Below are 19,463 nucleotides of genomic sequence, written 5' to 3'. Positions count from 1 at the left end.
GACAGCTCAGTCAAGCTCAATCATTCAGACACCCATTCACTCTTCAGGTGAGGCCCGTCAGCGAGGCAGTCACAGATCAATACCTTTTCCTGGACTTCAGGCATTAACAGATTCTGGATGTTTGTCATTAAAGCGTTGAAGCCTCCAGTAGATTCTTCACAATGTCTTCAGACTAACGTTGTTGTGATTACCAAGAGCCTCTTATTGACGTACTCTGTTTCATTTTAATTATGTCACGACACCGATTAGGTCTGGGCACAGATCACCAAGGTGATCCTCATTTTTCATAGACTCTCCTTAGACCTTCCTATTCCACCCGATTGTGACTTTAGAAAAATGTGCTAGTAATAAGATACGTTTTAGTTTTACTCAACAAAAACTGATTATATTTGAGTGTAGTTTTTATCAGTGATGTTTAAGTCTCATTTTCCGGTTGGTCTTTATCATTTTTTTATGCCTTCTAAACATTTTGAGGCCGCAGCTGTCGCCATCTTTGTGATGCAGTTACCGTGGATACATCCGTCGCTCCCATCTATTCCGAGTTTGAAAAATAACTTTTTTCCCACTTATAGTGTCCATGTGACAAAGCTCTACAGTAAAATAACAAACGGACTCGCCTCAGTGAAAAAGCTGAATTCATGCACACTAAATGAAACTAAACACTAAACTGCTGTTCATCATTCGGCTCGAGAGGAAAAGCATCGTCGTCGGTATTCAGATATCCTGCAACGTACTCATTAAGGAAATAGGAATGATTCACAGACGTGACAGTAATGTTATCGTCATGTGCACATCACCTGTGCGTTAAACAATCACATTATATTATCTCACTGTTTAACAACCCTGTTTCCCGAAAGGGTGGGACGCTGTGTAAAAATGTAAATAAAAACAGAATGCAACAATTTGCAAATCACGTAAAACCCATATTTAATTGCAAATAGACCGAAAGACAACATATCAAATGTTGAAAAGGAGAAATCTGAAAAAAAAAATGCTTATTTTAGATTTGATGTCTCAAAAAAAGTTGCAACAGGGACAACAAAAGAGTGTAAAAGTTGTGTAGTGGTAAAAAAAAGAAACTTGATTGAACAGAATACACAAACTCTTTTGGGAAAAAAAACAAGTTATTACTGAAACTGTATATATATATACATATATATATATATATATATATATATATTGATGTAACATAACTGGCAGGGGAGAGTAAATTGATGTTTCATGAAAGTTATGGAGACGCAATTTAAAAAAAAAAAAAACAACATCTCAGTAAGTCGTAGTTCTTCCCAGAGAGCAGTAGATATTCTTTTTTTGTAAGACCTGAGAAAGGTCCTGGCTGATTTTTCCATCTGGCCCTGTGGCTTTATCGCAGCTCGGAAAGCAGGTCTCTGTAGAGCAACCCTACAACTAAAAAGCGATCCGCCGTGGAATATTGGCTTTCGGGGCTTCCCTGCGCTGTGGGCTAGCAGGATGGTTTAGAACAGATGAAGGAAGGTGAGAATCATCCTGCTCGCAGTCACTGAAACTGTCTCCTCAAAAAAGTAAATCATCCTGCTGCTATAAATGCAGTCCACATGTTGGAGGATCACCTTCCTTTTCTCAGCACATTTTCTGCATGAACGCGCAGCTCCGCCCGCTTGTTGATCCGAGCGTTGCGGATGATGTGGCTGCGAGAGAGACGGTTTATAGAGAAGGTGGGGGAGCTGATCTGTCCGGGCTCAGCTCAACATCTGGAGCTGATCGAGTGTCTGCAGTTACTGAGAAATGATTCTCTGTAAAGACCCGTTAAGACGGAAGTTAGGGCCACAGGTCCAAAGTCACTGAACCCTTTGGGAAATGTTATTTTAAGGTGTCTTTTCCATGTTGGAGGGGTCATGTGGGTTCTCCAGTTATTGCAGTAAAAGTCAGGACTATTGTGTATGTATGTATTGACTTATCTATAACACTGCCACCGCTACACAGATTATAACACAACTGTGTGTCTCAGTAAATCCCATTGAAATATATCCCAGAGTGACTGATTTGATATCCAAACATGTCGTTCAAGTCAGAAATAATTAGAATTATATGTCCTAAAACTCCAGCACCACCAGCACTAACACTCACCACTTTAAACAATGTTATAAGACAGGCCACTAACCAAGCCGTACTTTCTGATTCACAGTTTTATTTTAAATGCCCTACCTGTGAGACCCGCTCACGCCTTACATCTCCTGGCATTGGGCCTGTGTGTGTGTGTGTGTGTGTGTGTGTGTGTGTGTGTGTGTGTGTGTGTGTGTGTGTGTGTGTGTGTGTCTGTGTCTGTGCGCGTGCGTGTGTGTGTGTGTGTGTGTGCGCTCTCATCCCTCTGTGTTAGGTTCATCAGGGGAGAGTGAAGACTGTGCTATCGGCCCCCACGGACTCCGCGTCCCCACTCAGAAGTCCTACTCCTCCAGTGAAACACTGAAGGCCTTCGACCAGCACCAAGACCAGACCAGGTTAGACTACACACACCATCATTCTCCATTTTAGGCAACCTAATGATTAATATTAGAACTGTCACAGGTGTCCATTACATTTTCATGATTAAAACCCAAATTATTATTTATTATTAGTATTTTATCCTTCTTTATTCATTTTTTTCTGTATCTCAGTTATTATTATTATTATTATTATTATTATTATTATTATTATTATGAGTTTCCAGTTACACTGATTAGCTGCCACACTGACTGTATGACAGCTTTGTGTATTTGTAGACGAGTGTGCAGCTCAGTTAGCTGAGCCTCAGAGTAAATTAAACTGTATTCAACTCAATGAAATGTATACCTAATTTAGAATGGCAATGTATAGTAAAATTTTGAATAAATATAGCTTCCACTTGAACTGTAATTTTATTGTAGCTCGAGGTGATCCAGCCACCTCAGGTCTGCTTCCTTCTCACTGTTTTACTTATACAGCTTAATTTTCAACAGCCAGCTGAGCACTGATCAAGAACACGACGGAGGCACGCGCCGTATTTCCTTAATTTGTTTTGAAGTGAAACGGAGTAGATGTAACGAACCTTACGAGCTGAGACTTTTTATTCATGTTAACGCACTGTGATCTGCTGAGCAGATGATGAGCAAACATCATCGACAAGGAACTCCACTTGCCACCTCCACACAAAAGTCAACTTCTGAAATATGCAAAGTCAGCAATTAATTAAATAAATTGATCAGTTGACAGGTAAATACATTACTTTACATGGAACTGACTTAACTTGCCAATATGATAAAAAAAAAATTGTTTCACAATAATAATGTATTAAAAATAAACTATCTCTAATCGAGACAGACTTCTCATTACCTCAAAATTCAATAAAATGTGTATAATTCCCCCCCACAAGGGATGTCTAACACTTTACTTAACCTACCGTCTGACTACAGCCCTGAAATGTTGGCTCACAAAACTTTGGCTTCTGTCTTTTTTGCGTGTCCTACAGATATCAGATCAGAGCATGTCCTGCTCAATTTTATGTCGTCCATTTACTTATTATTAACTTTGTTTCCTATTTCTTCGTGATTCAACATTTTAGCCATGTTTCACCAGAATTGTCTATTTGACTTAAAAATGTTTTTCTTTGTTTGGAACTTACATTTTGATGGTATAAACAGTCAAATCTTAATTTACTCACTTCACATTGACCACATCTTGTTATTGATTAAAAGCAACGATTGGTTATTTCTTAGACGCTGTGACTGTAATTTCACTTTGTGACTTCAGTCCTCCAGTTGAATGGAGTTTTAAGCTGTACTACGAGCCAGTGACAGAACAGAGTTTCTGTTATTTTGTTCTTTTCAATCTGTTTTTCTGTCAAACTGTGGAGACCCAACCTGTCTTTCCCCTTTTTTTAGCATTGCTTAATGCCATTTTACGTCCAGTTCAAGCAGTGAATAGAATCAGATTAATCTGTCTGCATATCTGCTGCAGGTTGTTGAAAATCACTCGTAACGATGTTTCCCCGCGTCCATTTCCAGCAGCGGCTTTTTAAATTTCATACAAATCAGGGGAGTGGGAGCACTCTGTGTGGAGAGACATCATCCTCCTCCGCCTGCAGCAGTCATCTGACCACAGGACAACCTGCCCTGTTTGAGCCCTAATTGTACTTTAAGCTGATGAAAGGACGGAGCAGAGGTGCATGCTGGGTGTCACTGGATTTATGTGAAGACTTTATTATAGTAACACAGCGTGCTGTTTTTCGACAGGTTACTGTACGGGACGACAAAGGGGCACAAGGACATGGTGCACCGCGAACAGGACGACTACAACAGACAAGGTGAATCCACACACTCGCACGCACACACACACACACACACACACACACACACACACACACACACACACACACACACACACACACACACACCACATACATACATATGCTGCACAGTTGGAGCGACAACACTCAAAATGGGGAAATTTTAACAAAATAAGTCCTCTGAATTTTATGTTAACGACTTCTCTGCTTTTATTTCTTTATTTTGTTTTCCAAATATGGATTTTGTTCTCATTTGGACTTTTCTTTAGAGCATGACTGTCATTAAATGACAGACTGTAAAATAATACAGATAGATAGATAGATAGATAGATAGATAGATAGATAGATAGATAGATAGATAGATAGATAGATAGATAGATAGATAGATAGATAGATAGATAGATAGATAGATAGATAGATAGATAGATAGATAGATACTTTATTGAAGGGGACATTTTTTTCGTTACAGCAGCATGGAAGATAAGCTATACAAATTACAGAATAAAAATAGAGGTAGTAAAGGTATAAATATAAAAATGAACAGGGTATACAAGTAAAATAGAATAAGATAAAAAAAAATTTTTTATTAGAAACAGTGCAACAGTGTTAATGATGATGTAGGATGGATTTGGCAAATTTTAAAGTTCAATTTTGCTTTATCCTACAAGAGGTCTTTGGTATTTTGTTATTTGTCTTGGTTCATAAATTTGTGGATTTATGGGGATAAAAATTCATATATTTAATAATCTAATCATGGATGACTGCATGAGGGAGTGGAAAGGCATGTTAAAGACAAAGTATATCTGATGCAGGATACAGTGACTCATTGAAAGTGACACATCCAGGTCTCGTGAAAAAAATCAAGAAAAGATGCAAAAAATAAATGAATAGCATATTATAAGTAAAAAAATATGCTTCCATTGTTCTCCAGCTCTAATTAACACTGCGTCAATATTTGAGGAATGAAAAAAATCATAATTACTCAATCATCTTATCGCCTTCGTTTTCACTGTTGTCCTAATTGAAGCTCATTTAAAATTAATATAACTTTTAATTGAACGGCGGCCCTCGTTATCTCTTGTTGTGCCATTAATTACGGAAAGCTTTTATAATTTCCCTTTTCATTTACTGATTAAAGATGAAGAGGCACATTCTGAGATTTTAGTGATAATTTGTTTGTCTTCTTTTCATTTATATTTTAAAGGATTATCACGCGTTTTTATTTGAACCTGATTTTCATCCCGTTTCCAATCGTTCTGAAAGAGTTACTCCTGATGACCCATTAAATTTAATGAAAGTAAGAAACAGAAGTCCTTTTAAACACCACTTATTATGCATGCTCATTTTGTGTTTGGCGGAGAACTGTAAATTCTTCCCAAAAGTTTTCCATGAGATGTAATTACCAAAAGGCCCGCAGCCGCTTCCATTAAGCATCCTTATTGTGTTATGAGAATACGATGTTAACAAGTAACAAAGCTACTCTAATTTGTCTAGCTTATTTTAAATATATCTAACAGTCTAAAGCTTCCTCTATATTGTGTCTGTTTTATGTTGCATTTGTATTACAATTACAGCATTCTTTCACTTTATTGTGCTAAATTCTTCAATCTCCAAATAAACCATAATATGGTTAACAGTATTGTTAAATATAGTTTACTTCCAGAAAAAGAAAATGCTGCAGAAAAAATGAACATGTAACAAATGTATTCTGCTGATGTTTTTAGTGGATGGACCTCATTTTTCACTTGTTTGCACATTTAAATCTTTGTTCATGAAAACCACAGAAAGTACTACTTTACATATTTAAGGATGAGTTTTTCTGTGGAATCAGGTTCCGATTAAGTTACGTTTTAACCATAATATTTATAATTAAAAATCAACCAGTTTCATTGTGTCATGACTTAAATTTGAAAAGCTGAAGGTATAAAACACAGCTGATGGATTGATTACTAATTCCTTAGAAAATTGACATTGTTGTTTTCTACATGAATAACACAATACATTTACATTATTCACATTTTGAACATATAATTACATATTACATTTCTGAAAACATGAAAAAATTAATTTGTCCTCCCTTTTGTAATTTAAAATGATATCAGTCAACATAACGTTGTGTTTGGTTCACGGTAAGATTCATTTATCTGATGTTATAATGTTATATTTATAATGTAGATCTGAGCATATGCTATCAGGGGCTATTCAGAATGTATGTGTTAATTATCTCAAGGCCTATATCTCCTGTAATCTGTCTACGCTCCTGTAATGACTAAATGGGATTTAAGGGATCTCTGAGTATTCACCTTCTCCGTCTGCGTGGCCTTTGAGGTTTCCACATTCTGTCTTTTGCAAAAGGAACAAAGTTTTTAGGCGGATTTTCCATCTTATTAACTTCGTTGTTAAATAATCGGCAGCTCACGCACAGATTTGACCATTTCATTTCCTCGGTCAGGTTCCTCTTAGAGACCAACTGAATCTGGACTGTGAGAGTCAGACTAACATGCACAGCTGCTGACCCGATGTGTTTTCCTTTTCTTTACTGAGCTCCTTCTCTTCCGCGTCTGTGCTACGTATCCGCACACACTCAACACAGGGCGTGTCTGTAATGACCTAAAACTGTATTTTAGGTCTATAATGAAAAACACAGTTAGCCTACAGTATTAGTCACGTCAATCAACAGAAAATGAATTGAAATCATTTTTGATAATGGATTAATTCAAGTCATTCATCGATCAGCAATGCCAAATATTCTTCACGTTCACATTTTGGTCTTCATTCATTATTGAAAACATGACATCTATTTAGCTTTGACACAACCATTTTTCCATAGCTGTTACACATGAAGGATTCCTAATAAGTATAGCAATTAACATGAATTAGAACAGAAATGTGTACACCATCCTGCCTGATAAATATTAACATGTCGAAACAACTCTTCAAATCTCCATCTTCTTCTGTTTCAGGTCAGCATTTCAGTCTCCGTCAGCTGGGGATCTGCGAGCCGCCGCCGCCGCGTCGTGGCCTGGCCTTCTGCTCCGATATCGGCCTCCCCCACCGCGGCTTCTCGGTCGGGACCGCCCAGGACCTGGATGCCGACAGCCAGGCCGTGATGTCGCCAGAGCGTGCCATGCGACTGTGGGGCCGCGGGGGCCTGGGGAAATCATCCGGTCGGAGTTCCTGCCTGTCCAGCCGCTCCAACTCAGTGCTGACCCTGACCGACACCGAGCACGAGAACAAGTCCGACAGCGACAATGGTAGGGCGTCATCTTTACTTCTCTCTCTCGGTGTGGTCTTTTTTTTGAGATGGAACATTTACTGTATTTGTCTGTCACGCTCAGAAACTTTCAGTGTTCAGTTCTGCTGTGCTCCTACACGGTATCAAATTGCACGTATGAGTGTGTATGCTTTTATACAAATGGAGCTGATGGCTCGGGCATCTGCAATTGTCCAACTTGAAACTGAAAATAAAGTTTTACAAACGTTCTACAAAAAGTCTGAAATTACTTTTTCTTAATTTTTGTATTTGTATTTTTACTTTTTGCACAAAAATGTAATTATTGTCCAAATTTAAGTGGAACATAACATGATCTGTTTCAAATTGCAGGTTTTTACTTTGACTTCAGACAGTTTGCACACAAACATTGTAACTAGGAGTGGCTTTTCTGTTGTGTGTGTGTGTGTGTGTGTGTGTGTGTGTGTGTGTGTGTGTGTGTGTGTGTGTGTGTGTGTGTGTGTGTGTGTGTGTGTGTGTGTGTGTGTGTGTGTGTGTGTGTGTGTGTGCGCGCGCGTGTGTGTGCGTGCGTGAGTGGAATTATTTGAGTAAATAAGATAACATTAAGTTCATGGCGTTCAATGTGTTCCACTACCAGTGTTGTGATTCATATTTTTTTTTATTTGGTATAAAATATATATATTTTAAAAACAGTCCTTACATTCGTGTACATTTTATTTCATTTGAAAAAAATGTGTCTAAAGTATTGCTTTGATTTGTAAAGTCAAACCTTAAAAGTTAATGTTAAAAAACAACAAGTGTGGAGGCATTGTTTTTTAGATATCTAGCCCTCTATTAGATTACATGTATTTCAATGAATAGGCTCTATTGTTTTAAAAGCATCGTGGCATTAAGGTTTAAGCACCAGCAGCAGTAACAATAATGTTATTTACATGTCACTTTACTTTATTGTGACATTTAGTTTTTGTTTAAAAATGCATTTATTTTGGTAAAAGGAATAAAAATCTAATGTGGAATAAAGCAAAACAGTAGATATTTCATTTACTGGGAAAGCACCTCTCCTCCCTCCCCTCTGTGCTTTCAGGTGGTGGGAATCAGGGTAGGAGGCTGGTGCACAACACAAAGTCCTCCTAATTAATTTAATTAATGATCACAATGTAGCTGAGCAGTCATTTGTTTCTGTCCTTTGTGTGTGCGTGTGCGTGCGTGTGCGTGTGCGTGTGCGTGTGCATGTGCGTGTGCGTGTGCGTGTGCGTGTGCGTGTGTGTGTGTGTGTGTGTGTGTGTGTGTGTGTGTGTGTGTGTGTGTGTGTGTGTGTGAGAGGCCGGTTCATTATCCTCCAGGTAGTTTTCCCTAACAGGTGTGAGCTTATTCTCAATAAAGGGCTTGTGTTTGACACAAGACACATATAAGGAAACACACAGTGTTTTCATTAAAGCAGACAAACACACACGCACACGGCAAGTTTTCATTAAGAGATGTGATGTTGTAATTAACAGCGAGAGGAAGTGCTGAGTCATTGTATTTCCTATATTAAGGTTGATAATGTTTTTTTATTAAATGGCATTATGCTGTGGATGTCAGGTCTCTGAAGGGAAACTTCTTTCCATCTCTAAAAGTGAGTAGTCGTCAAGTTTTCAAAGGCTAATTGTCTCTTTAAAGCACAGCTGTGTGTGTGCGCCTGTGCGTGCAGTTTGTTTGGAAAAGTCTTGCAAGAAGTCAGCATCAATATATTTATCTTTGTGAGTAAGTGTGACCCAAATACTAGCACAAGGTCACCGGTGAATTGGAGTGGTTTCACTGGCTCTGCAGACTGCTTGTGTGGCAGCACTATCGAAGCTCTTTACTTTGCTCTATGTTCATTCTCACTATTAGAAAATTGTGGGGTCACAGATGGACAAAAGCTTCATTTCATACTCATTTTACAAAGAATTTCCGTTGAATAAACGAAATATTGTGTTGTGAACCTCAGATAATGTCAGCCATTAACTGAGGTTCACAACACAATGTTGAATCCATGAACGTCATTAAGATACTTCAAGGAGACACTTCCAGACACTGATAAATGCTTTGTGCTACAAGCCACTCACCACAACCTGTCACATCTGCTACACATTAGCACAATCAGTCAGATAGAATTGCACAACAACATTTGTTTTTTTTCACTACAAAGCTCTTCTGGGAACCTTTGACTGAAAAAAATCCAGCTGAAGATTCGGGGCTAAAACTGCCTAAAGAGTACCACCATGCAGGTTGTAATGTTTCGTTTTTGTTGAAACCGTCGTAGACAAGTGTTGATGTTTTATAGTATTTTGTCTGTCCCTCTTACACCAATGAGATCAGGGGAAATTAAATAAACACCTCTCTGTATAAAGGAGTACACGTCCACTGTAGCACTAAGTGCGTCCTCCAAAATGACTGTAAAGTTTAATAAGCACCTGGCTGAGGCAGTTAAAACAAAAAACTGAACATTAAAACCTTTATGAAGGCTTTATTGCCGGACTGTCGGAGAAGACTGCGTTGGTTTTAGAATCTAAAGCTTGAACCGAGTTTTTTGCATTAAAATGTTCTTCGAGAAAGTCATGAAGATTGGATTTATTGCAGGACTTCTGGATAAGACTGCTCTGGCTTCATTTGGGTGTACCCAACCGCCAACTGAGTTTATGTCCATCAGGCTGTAAGCTGGGAGGATCGTCATTTAATATTTAGTCAGTAGTACTGAGTTGACTAAAAAGGGAAAAAAAAGACTGTTCCGGGTTTGGACACATTTATTCTTTCCATCATTTATTCTATGCGTCACATAGAGCATCATTGAGACTCTGCTGCCTTTAAGGTGCAAAACTCCAGTTCCTGCTAATCTTTCATCAGATAAGGTCAGCAGAGTGAATGCATTGTTGTGATCACATCCACACTTACAACATGAACCATATAGATTTACATTCAAACTCAGAAGCAACAACATAAACATGTTAACATGCTCTTCATTCTCCTCTTGTACCTGATCAATGTGTTATTGAGTGGTGCTGAGAGACTCCTTTCGGTTTGAAATAAAGGTGTGTGTCAAGACTCGGCTCAGCAGCCACTTCACCTTCACCCACTTTCTCTCGTGCTCACCTTCTTGAATGGAAGTGATAGTCGAGTTGTAGTGCTGTAAACGGCAAATGATGCATCGCCTTGGCAGCGACTCTGATTGTTCCTCCGTCCTTTGGTACCGACCTCCGGTTCACGGCAGAAAGTGTACGGGGGGGGCGTGTGCAGAAAGTTAACCCAACTTCTGCGATTTCATCGGCAGCATTGTTGCAATGGGAAGTGGGCGAAAGAAGAGATAATGGGGAGAAAGAAGAGATAACAGGGAGAAAGAGAGGAGGAGATCAGAGAGGATCAGAGATTTTGTATTTCAAAAGAGGAGCAGGGAAAGTGGAGAATAAAGGCCGAACGGGGGGGAAAGAGAGAAGCCTCTCTGCATTGTTTGTTCTCCTGAGAGGAAATATTAGACCAGAGACGTCTGGCTGGCTCCCCCATGGACACACATACACACACACACACACACACACACACACACACACACACACACACACATACACACACATAAAAACAGGCACACACACACGCACACACACACGGGCAGACAAACACTTTTGTTGGTGTCTGGACCCATGGGTGCCCAGCTGCTGCCTGCCCCCGTTACTTGATACCATGATGTCAACTGCAGGGACAGAAAAAGGAAGATACATGAACATGTTTTTGTCCAAACACACCAAGACAGGTGTCTTTCCCCCAAAAAAGCCCTTTTTTATTTGGTTAAAAATTTCTGGATCATTTTCAGTGAACAGAAGAACTGAGGAGCAAATAACATCACAAGTAAAACTTCCTCAGTCAAAGCCAAATTAAATCTGTGTATTACTTCAATTATATCATCCGGAGACCCAGAGGGGAAAAAAAAGGGTTTGCAATTTAGAATGTTGTTTGATAATCAGTATAGTGGTTAAAAGAAACATGTTCTAGCGACAAACAAAAAATATATATATATTAAAAATTTCTATTTATAATTTTGTTTTACCATCTGACCCTTGTAGTGGACTTCAGGTTTTGGTTGATTACAGATCATAATGATATTTGATTATTTTTCATGTGTATTTCTGTTGGTTTCAGACGCCTCAAAATTCGATGTGTCCTCCTCTGGAAGGGAGGGAAATTAGTTAAACATGACAGTCTCTGTCTGTACACTACAAAGGACATTAAATAAAAGTTGGCTTTTGAAAGAGTTAAATTTACTGTGGACTTCTGAAATCTTGAAAATTGAAGTTAAGACTCAGATTTAAGAAACAATTTGACTAATAGGAACAGAAACATAATATCTGCAAATAAATGATCAATTATCTCCCGTTTTGCCAACATTTTTTCAAGATGCCCGCCATTTTGAAAAGAAATGTTTGACCAACTTCAGCCAAACCCCTAAAACTATTGCATCACTAAAAGCCTAAGAAGTCTTCCAGACGGTACAGTAGGAATCTATTCGATTGCATAAATATTGTTGGACTTAGAAGTCTCAGATTCATGTCCCCCACAGAAGACAGAAATGAATTACCGGGTCTTCGGAGAATATATTAATATCACTGAGATTCAGTGTCCGGCTCATGTAAGTAAAACAACATGAAAATGAAGACGCAATTATTAATGTGAACACGATAGGACGAACAGACAGATGTCCAGGTTTTTTTGCCACAGTAATGAGCTTAAGATATATCAGCTGACCTCCCTGCCCATTTTTTTCTAATACGTCTACATAAGTGCCCCGTGTAAGTGTGTGTGTGTTTTGAGTGTTAACGATGTGTGATGAAGCTTAGGCAGAAGGGAATGAAAGGGAAAACTGATGAAAAAAAAATGCGTTGGAAACAACAACAACAACAACAAAAAGAACAGAAAAGAATGAATAGGAGAGAGCAGAGAGCAGCAGGAAGAGGAGGAGGGCCGCAATCTCATCGCTGTTAACCAGATTACTTTACTATGTGTCAACAAAACACTTAATCCATTTGGCATCTCTAAGCCGCTTAACACTCTAACCTTAACTGTTGTACACACACACACACACACACACGTGCGCACACAGTACTCAAAGAGGCTCGCAAATCTCATACTTAGTGCTGTGACTTTATGTATGAATTGAACTTTTTCATTCAGAGCAGCATAGGAACTTGAAATGAATAGCAGGAAGTTGTCCTTGAGGCGGCACATGAATCTATCACTCCAGAGTTTTCCCTAATTTCTGGACAAAGAAGAGACAATGCTTCAGAGAACTCACTGTGCTTCTTGCATTTCATGTTTCATCATATGCACAGTGATGCACATGTGATATGTATATATATATATATTTTTTTTTTTTTCAAATTTTGTAATGCTAACCCAGCCTGCTCAACTATTTAAAAAGTACCATCATAATAAAATGTAGAGGCTGCACATGAGATAGGATTCATGTTCTCGTGTTACGCCCATAATTTTAGATGGGATGTTTGACACTCACATATTGGTGTAATGTACTTACTTGTTGTAAAGCAAGGACACAAAAAGGGTTAGATTGGAAAAAACGGTGAGAAAAAAGGTCAGTTTTGTACCCTTTGTATGAATATCTCTTCATCCATTCTGCGTCGGCCTCATTTTTCAGACCTGGAAGCTACATCCACTTTAATATACAGTCTATGGTTCAGACCCTGAAGTTAAATTCAATTCAATGGCTGCTTAACAGAAAACAGCTGCAAGAATATGATCCGTTTCCAAAGTAGGAAGTGACATCATGAATTCCTTACATGCAATACAACACCAAAGCAGAGCAGATTACTTAAGTGTTGTTGTTTCTCTGAAGGTACATCGCGCACATTTTAAGTGCTAAATTGGAAACTTATTTTAAAACAACAAATATGTTAAATTATTTTTAAGAAAATAATACTTTTAATGCATCCTGATGGCTAGCTGTGGTCACACTCTTCTTTTTATTCAGCATCCCTTCCCAGCTTTTTATTTCAATGTTTGGTTTCAATGGCCTCTGGACGTTAACAGTGGGGATATTAGAGGGATTTCCCTTTTTCTAGGCACTGTTATTATTAAAACCATCACTAAACACAAGTTGGCAGGTTCTTCAGAAATTGTCACAGCTCCTAGAACGGATGAACAATGGCCGAAGTTGATGTGCTCAGTGAGGTTTAATAGGTGCCATGATTTGAAATACATGCGTCCGTGAAATATCCCAGTCCCCAGCCTGGTTATTTTTTTATCAGAAATGATCACGTCTCAATGACCCCTTTACACTGAATTTGTGCACCATAAGTGTACTTGTAGTTTACTGCATGTGCTCATACTTTACAGTGTGAACTCACTTTTGCACTCTAACGACAGCAAAAAGTATGCAAATATGCGATTTGAGAGAAATCCATTCTTATTCATTATATTGTTAGAAGGACTTATGGTTTCTTGGTCACCTACCTGACCAAAGAACTTTGTGTTTGATTACTGAGTTTTCTCAGACTCTCTGAAGAGTCCCGGTGATCACAAACTTCTTTCATGTCCCAAATATTCAGAGTTTTGTGGTTCTGCAAACACTCAGTGGTTTTATACTCTTCTTGTTTTATCGTGGAGATGTGTAGAGAGTTCCTTGGACTTCATGGCTTGTTTTGTTGTCCTGACCTGCAGTGTGAATTATGGGATTTTATATTCGTAGGTGTGTGCCTTCCTAAACTATGTCCAGTCAGTTTAGTTTTCCACTGGACTCCAGTCGAATTCTAAACACATTGTGAGGATGATTCAAGCAGACAAGATAAACCTGCCCACAATGGGGACCCACTCCAAAGGGTCTGAATACCTTTGGAGATAAGACGTTTTTTTTTATTTTTTTTTATTTTAATAAATTGGCAACAAATGCAAAAATCATATTTCACTTTGTCACTATGGACTATTGAGTACAGATTGACAGGAAAAAAAAAAACGTTTTATTGATTTGAAATCAACTTCTGCATTCAGACATAAATGCATAATGCAGGATCTGATGCAGTGTTCTGCATATATTATTATTATGGTATTTTTTAAGTATATTTGTAGTTTCACATTTTTTTATAGGCAAAGACTAATACCTTTGGTATTGTGTAGTGTAGTGGCATTGTGGTTGTGTGCGTGTGTGTGTGTGTGTGTGTGTGTGTGTGTGTGTGTGTGTGTGTGTGTGTGTGTGTGTGTGTGTGTGTGTGCACTAGAGCTTTAAAATTCCAAATGCTGTTTAGAATAATATGTATTCCTTCAAATATTTATATTGTGGCCTTATTAAGCTATAAATCAGGTGGACCTAATGCAGTGTTGAAACGTGTTCACTACTTATTTACTCATGCTGCTGCAAAGGAACTTTATTCTGTATATATCCAGCACACACACACACACACACACACACACACACACACACACACACACACACACACACACACACACACACACACACACACACACACACACACACACACACACACAATGCACACACAAAATCTTGCACATATGCAGACACACATGCTACAGGAGGAGACATCAGGTTTGAATGCTGGAGGTGACAGATTACAGCAATAACCGAGGTGCATATGTAAGAACAGAGAGATTATACATTTGAAGACATTTTTCTCGCAGTATTGATACATAAATATGACTCCCGGTTATGTTTTTTTGCTCAGCTGGTGCTATATAGTTAATACAAAACAGCCTACAGGAATAAATAATGTATCATCGCTGTTTTTCTCTCACGGCCAGAGAGAAGCAGCGACTGTGTAAAGACTGCAGTTACCAACTGCACATTGCACGTCTTTCAGGCTTATCGTTCTCAGTTGATCGTGTGTGTGTGTGTGTGTGTGTGTGTGTGTGTGTGTGTGTGTGTGTGTGTGTGGATGTGTGTGAGGATATGTGTGAGTGTGTGTGGCGTGCATCCTGTGAACTCGAGTACATTTCAGCTGCTGGTGGAAGACTTATTTTTCTGTACACACTTGTGATCTCTACACTGGCAGTGAACCTTTACACACACACACACACACACACACACACACACACACATACACACACACACACACACACACACACACACACACACACACACACACACACACACACACACACACACACACACACACACACACACACACACACACACACACACACACAGCCTTGGTGCCAGTCATATTCAATAACAATCTAGTGCTGACCAGAGAAATCAATGAATAACAGACTAACTGACTAGAGGGTTTAACTTTGGCGCCGCTAACATGGAGAAGACACTTCATTCCATCAAGTGGCTAACATTAAATCATTAACCATACAGCCTATCCCTCCCTTCTCTCCCTCCCTTCCTCTCTTCTCCCCTTTTATTCTCTTCATTTCTTTGTTCCTCTCTCTTTAATGCAGTTAATATACAGTCGATAAATTATACTGTCTTGGACTGGTGTCGTCAGTTTACGCTACTTTGATCATAAATTGAAAGAAAGGGTATTGTATGAAATTGTACAATACAAAAAGGTGAAAACAGGCAGCGATGACTAAACCTATTTACACGCAGTCATCTTCAGGTGTGTCTTTGATCGTTTTGTGAAGTTTAAATCACAATACCTATAATTATTAATCTGCGAGATGCAACAAGTCTTCTTCTCTCCCTTCCCTTTTACCTCACCTCCTCTCCTTCTCCTCTTTTCTTCCTTTCTTCGCTCGTGTTTCTCAGAACCCATTTAGGCAGAATCCATTACCAGAAGTGCAGAGGGAGAAGGAGCGAGCGGGGTAGATAGAGAAGAATGGAAAGAGGGAGATGGAGGGGGAGCGTTCAGCCTAATAAATTCTCCAGCAGTGTTTCTTGGTTTGCTTCTAGACCTGGGACCTGATAGATGATGGCCTTTTTACTCGTGTTGACAGGCGGAGGCTTTCTGCAGCTCTGCACAGACCTCAGCGGGTTTTTTTCTGTGTTTTTGCCCCAACCACTTCACTTTACTTTTGATATGCAGGGAACATGCTGAACTCCAAATATTTGGAAATTGCACTGTTCAGCAACAGTAGAACATGTCAGGATTTTCATTAAAAATGCTCCGGTATCTCACCCCCACTGGGAAACTGGCACTGTGATGTCACGCTGGTGGGATTTTCTGTGAAAAGCTTGAAACTTAAGCATGAGATCCAAAACGGTTCCCTTAAACAGTATTGACTGAGGGCCCTGTCCAGAGTTTGAAATAGGATATATCATACAAACTCCACACGACATGCAGCACATCACATGTTTTTAGTTGGTTTGAAATATTACTCCTTTCTCCGCTCGTGATCCTTTATCACTAGGATTTCAATAGATATCTGAGTTGTTTATAAGATAATGCAGCTGGTACGTGTGCATTAACGATGACGCCGTGGGCCTGAAACTTGAGCAGGAAGCACACATTCAAATTTGGTGCGAAATCTTTTGAGGAACAGAAAAAAAGTCCCAGGGTGCCAAATCCGGTGGTTGGGGAGCGATGAATGTTTTGTTGTGGGTGAGAAACTTGTGCATTTTCAACACATCGTCATGTTGGAGAACCAGAGTGCCACTGCAGCACATTTCAGGATCGTTTATACCGAATGTTTTCCCTCAACAATGTCACAGGAGAACTCGGTGTTGACCGTCTGACCCTGGGGGACGAATTCACGGTGCAACAACCATGCAAGTGTCAACGGTTGCTCCCAACATGAGGCACCCTTATCCCTCTCTGACGTTCTGCCCCCGTCATCATACTAATACAACACCTTGCCCAGCTCACGGCTGTCTGAAAGCATTTCGAGGGGTCGACATTGCTGATTTTTTTTTTTAAGTTTTGGCACCAAAATTTTCTCGAGTCAGTGATGAAATTGCAAATGTGCAAAGTGGTGCTGATCTGCAAGGTCAACACTGAAGCAATAGTCGTTTTTTCTAACCTGACGTCTGCAGTGGATGGGGTCACGTGAGGTCAGCAGACCTCCTCTGTCGATCAGAAACTTCTGGCTGATGTTTAACAGAGATAGCGACAGGTAGTTAAGAGACAAACAGGAAAAGGATGAAAGGAAATGACGTGGATGATCTTTGGCTCTTAAATTATCAAGCATGCATAAATTGATTAATAGGTCAAGAGAGAATTCATTCACAATATCTCTGGGTTTGTTGGTGGGACAAAAGGCACCAAATAAGACATATGATATGTATTTTACACCATTTTATTTGTTTCATAGAAAAATGTTTTGATCAAATAATACAAAAATAATTGGCAGACTAATCGAAGTTGCAGCTCAAATTTAATAAAATACACATTTGAACAAAACAAAAAAGTCACATCCACAGCTGTATTGCATTCGTTCAGTTGGGGGGGGGGTATATTGATACATTCTTCCTGTGAATATACATCACAGCCTCGTGATTTCTGACAAGTGTGTGTGTGTGTGTGTGTGTGTGTGTGTGTGTGTGTGTGTGTGTGTGTGTGTGTGTGTGATGTGGATCAAGATGTATTGAAAGTATTCAAGGTGAGAACCGAGATCAGATATCAAGCAGATCAGGTTCAGATTGGATTTCATATCTATCACGGTGTAATGGGAGTATTGATAAAGTGTCATGTCAAAATTCTCTCTCTCCACACACACACACACACACACACACACACACACACACACACACACACAGAGTCCTGTTTTTCATCACCTTAAACCTGAAAATCGGCACACTAACGTGACGGTTTACATTATTAGGTCCTGCTTTTTTGTCCTCTAAAGGAAGGCAGGTTCCCACAATGTGACTGTTTGGACAGATTTATGTCCTCACAACACGAGTAAAACACACACACACACACACACACACACACACACACACACACACACACACACACACACACACACACACACACACACACAGACAAACATACGTAAGCCTTACACACCTGCTGTATGCACACTGACTATTTCAACCTCCCTCTTTGTCCCTTTTTTTTAAAGATCTACCTGATTTTGTTATACGCCGTTATCCCACCGCTCTCTTTCCTCTCTCACACGCACACATACACATGCACATGCACACACACACACACACACACACACACACACACACACACACACACACACACACACACACACACACACACACACACACACATGCACACATAGTCATTAGTATGTGGTGCTGTGTAATAGCTGGATCAATAGCTGTGCTGTTCTTACAGGATCATTTGGCCTCTGAAGCAAATGCTCTGACAGCTACTACATCATTAGGACATTACCACTGGCCCGCTTTGTCTCACCCACTCCTCCGCTCTCTCAATCCCTCCTTTAGTCCTTCCTCCTCTTTCTCTGTCCTTCCTACTCTTTACCTCATAAGGTCCTCTCTGTCCACATAGTTCCTGCATTCACGCATTTATGATGAAATACGCCCTCATTCTCTCCCTCATTTCTTTGCATTTATTATTAATACAGACTTGGACAAACACCAGAATACAAACTATTTAAAGATAATATTTTTTTGTGCTGATAAGGCCTTATAGTTGATGCACCCCTAATGGCCACTAAGATTTAATCCCTCACCATTACCATGAAGAAGTTCTGTCATTTGGAGCAATGTGGTGAGTCAGCGTTTCCAGTACCATGGTGGAACATCAATTGTGCCCGAGCTAACAGAGATAATTAAATACACTGCCGAGGGAGTTGGAAAGTAGAGTGTTGATTATACACATATTTGACGGACAGGTGTGAGTATCTACTGGCAGTCTTTTCTGTGGGTGTAACTGATTTAAAGACTAACCAACCGTTGTACCTTTACCGTCCTGAAACAGAATTCAGGCCACGACCAATAGCTAGTAACAATGAACAGTTTTCTGGTGACACCTAACCAAACAGGAAATCATCTTAACCTGACATTTTTCACACCCAGAGGGTAAAATGAGCGAACATTTGGAAGTAACTCTTTGA

At 39.5% G+C, this 19,463-nt stretch overlaps 1 protein-coding gene across 4 annotated transcripts in view; it reads left to right on the top strand.

Annotated features, from left to right (window-relative positions):
• Nucleotides 1-19,463, top strand: part of tenm3 (teneurin transmembrane protein 3) — a 338,433-nt gene that overhangs the window by 90,406 nt on the left and 228,564 nt on the right. For all 4 annotated transcript variants that reach the window (XM_069168313.1, XM_069168317.1, XM_069168316.1 and 1 more), the window contains exons 5-7: nt 2,357-2,477; nt 4,227-4,297; nt 7,243-7,533. In XM_069168313.1, the coding sequence (XP_069024414.1) occupies nt 2,357-2,477; nt 4,227-4,297; nt 7,243-7,533 (483 nt within the window). The remainder of the gene's footprint in view (nt 1-2,356; nt 2,478-4,226; nt 4,298-7,242; nt 7,534-19,463) is intronic.

Source organism: Embiotoca jacksoni, unplaced genomic scaffold (genome assembly GCF_022577435.1).
Source record: "Embiotoca jacksoni isolate LCO1_2020_lvr unplaced genomic scaffold, fEmbJac1.0.p SCAF_4, whole genome shotgun sequence".
Classification (NCBI taxonomy): Eukaryota; Metazoa; Chordata; class Actinopteri; family Embiotocidae; genus Embiotoca; species Embiotoca jacksoni.
Note: the sequence above shows the minus strand (reverse complement) of the source record. Positions and strands in the feature narration are given on the sequence as shown.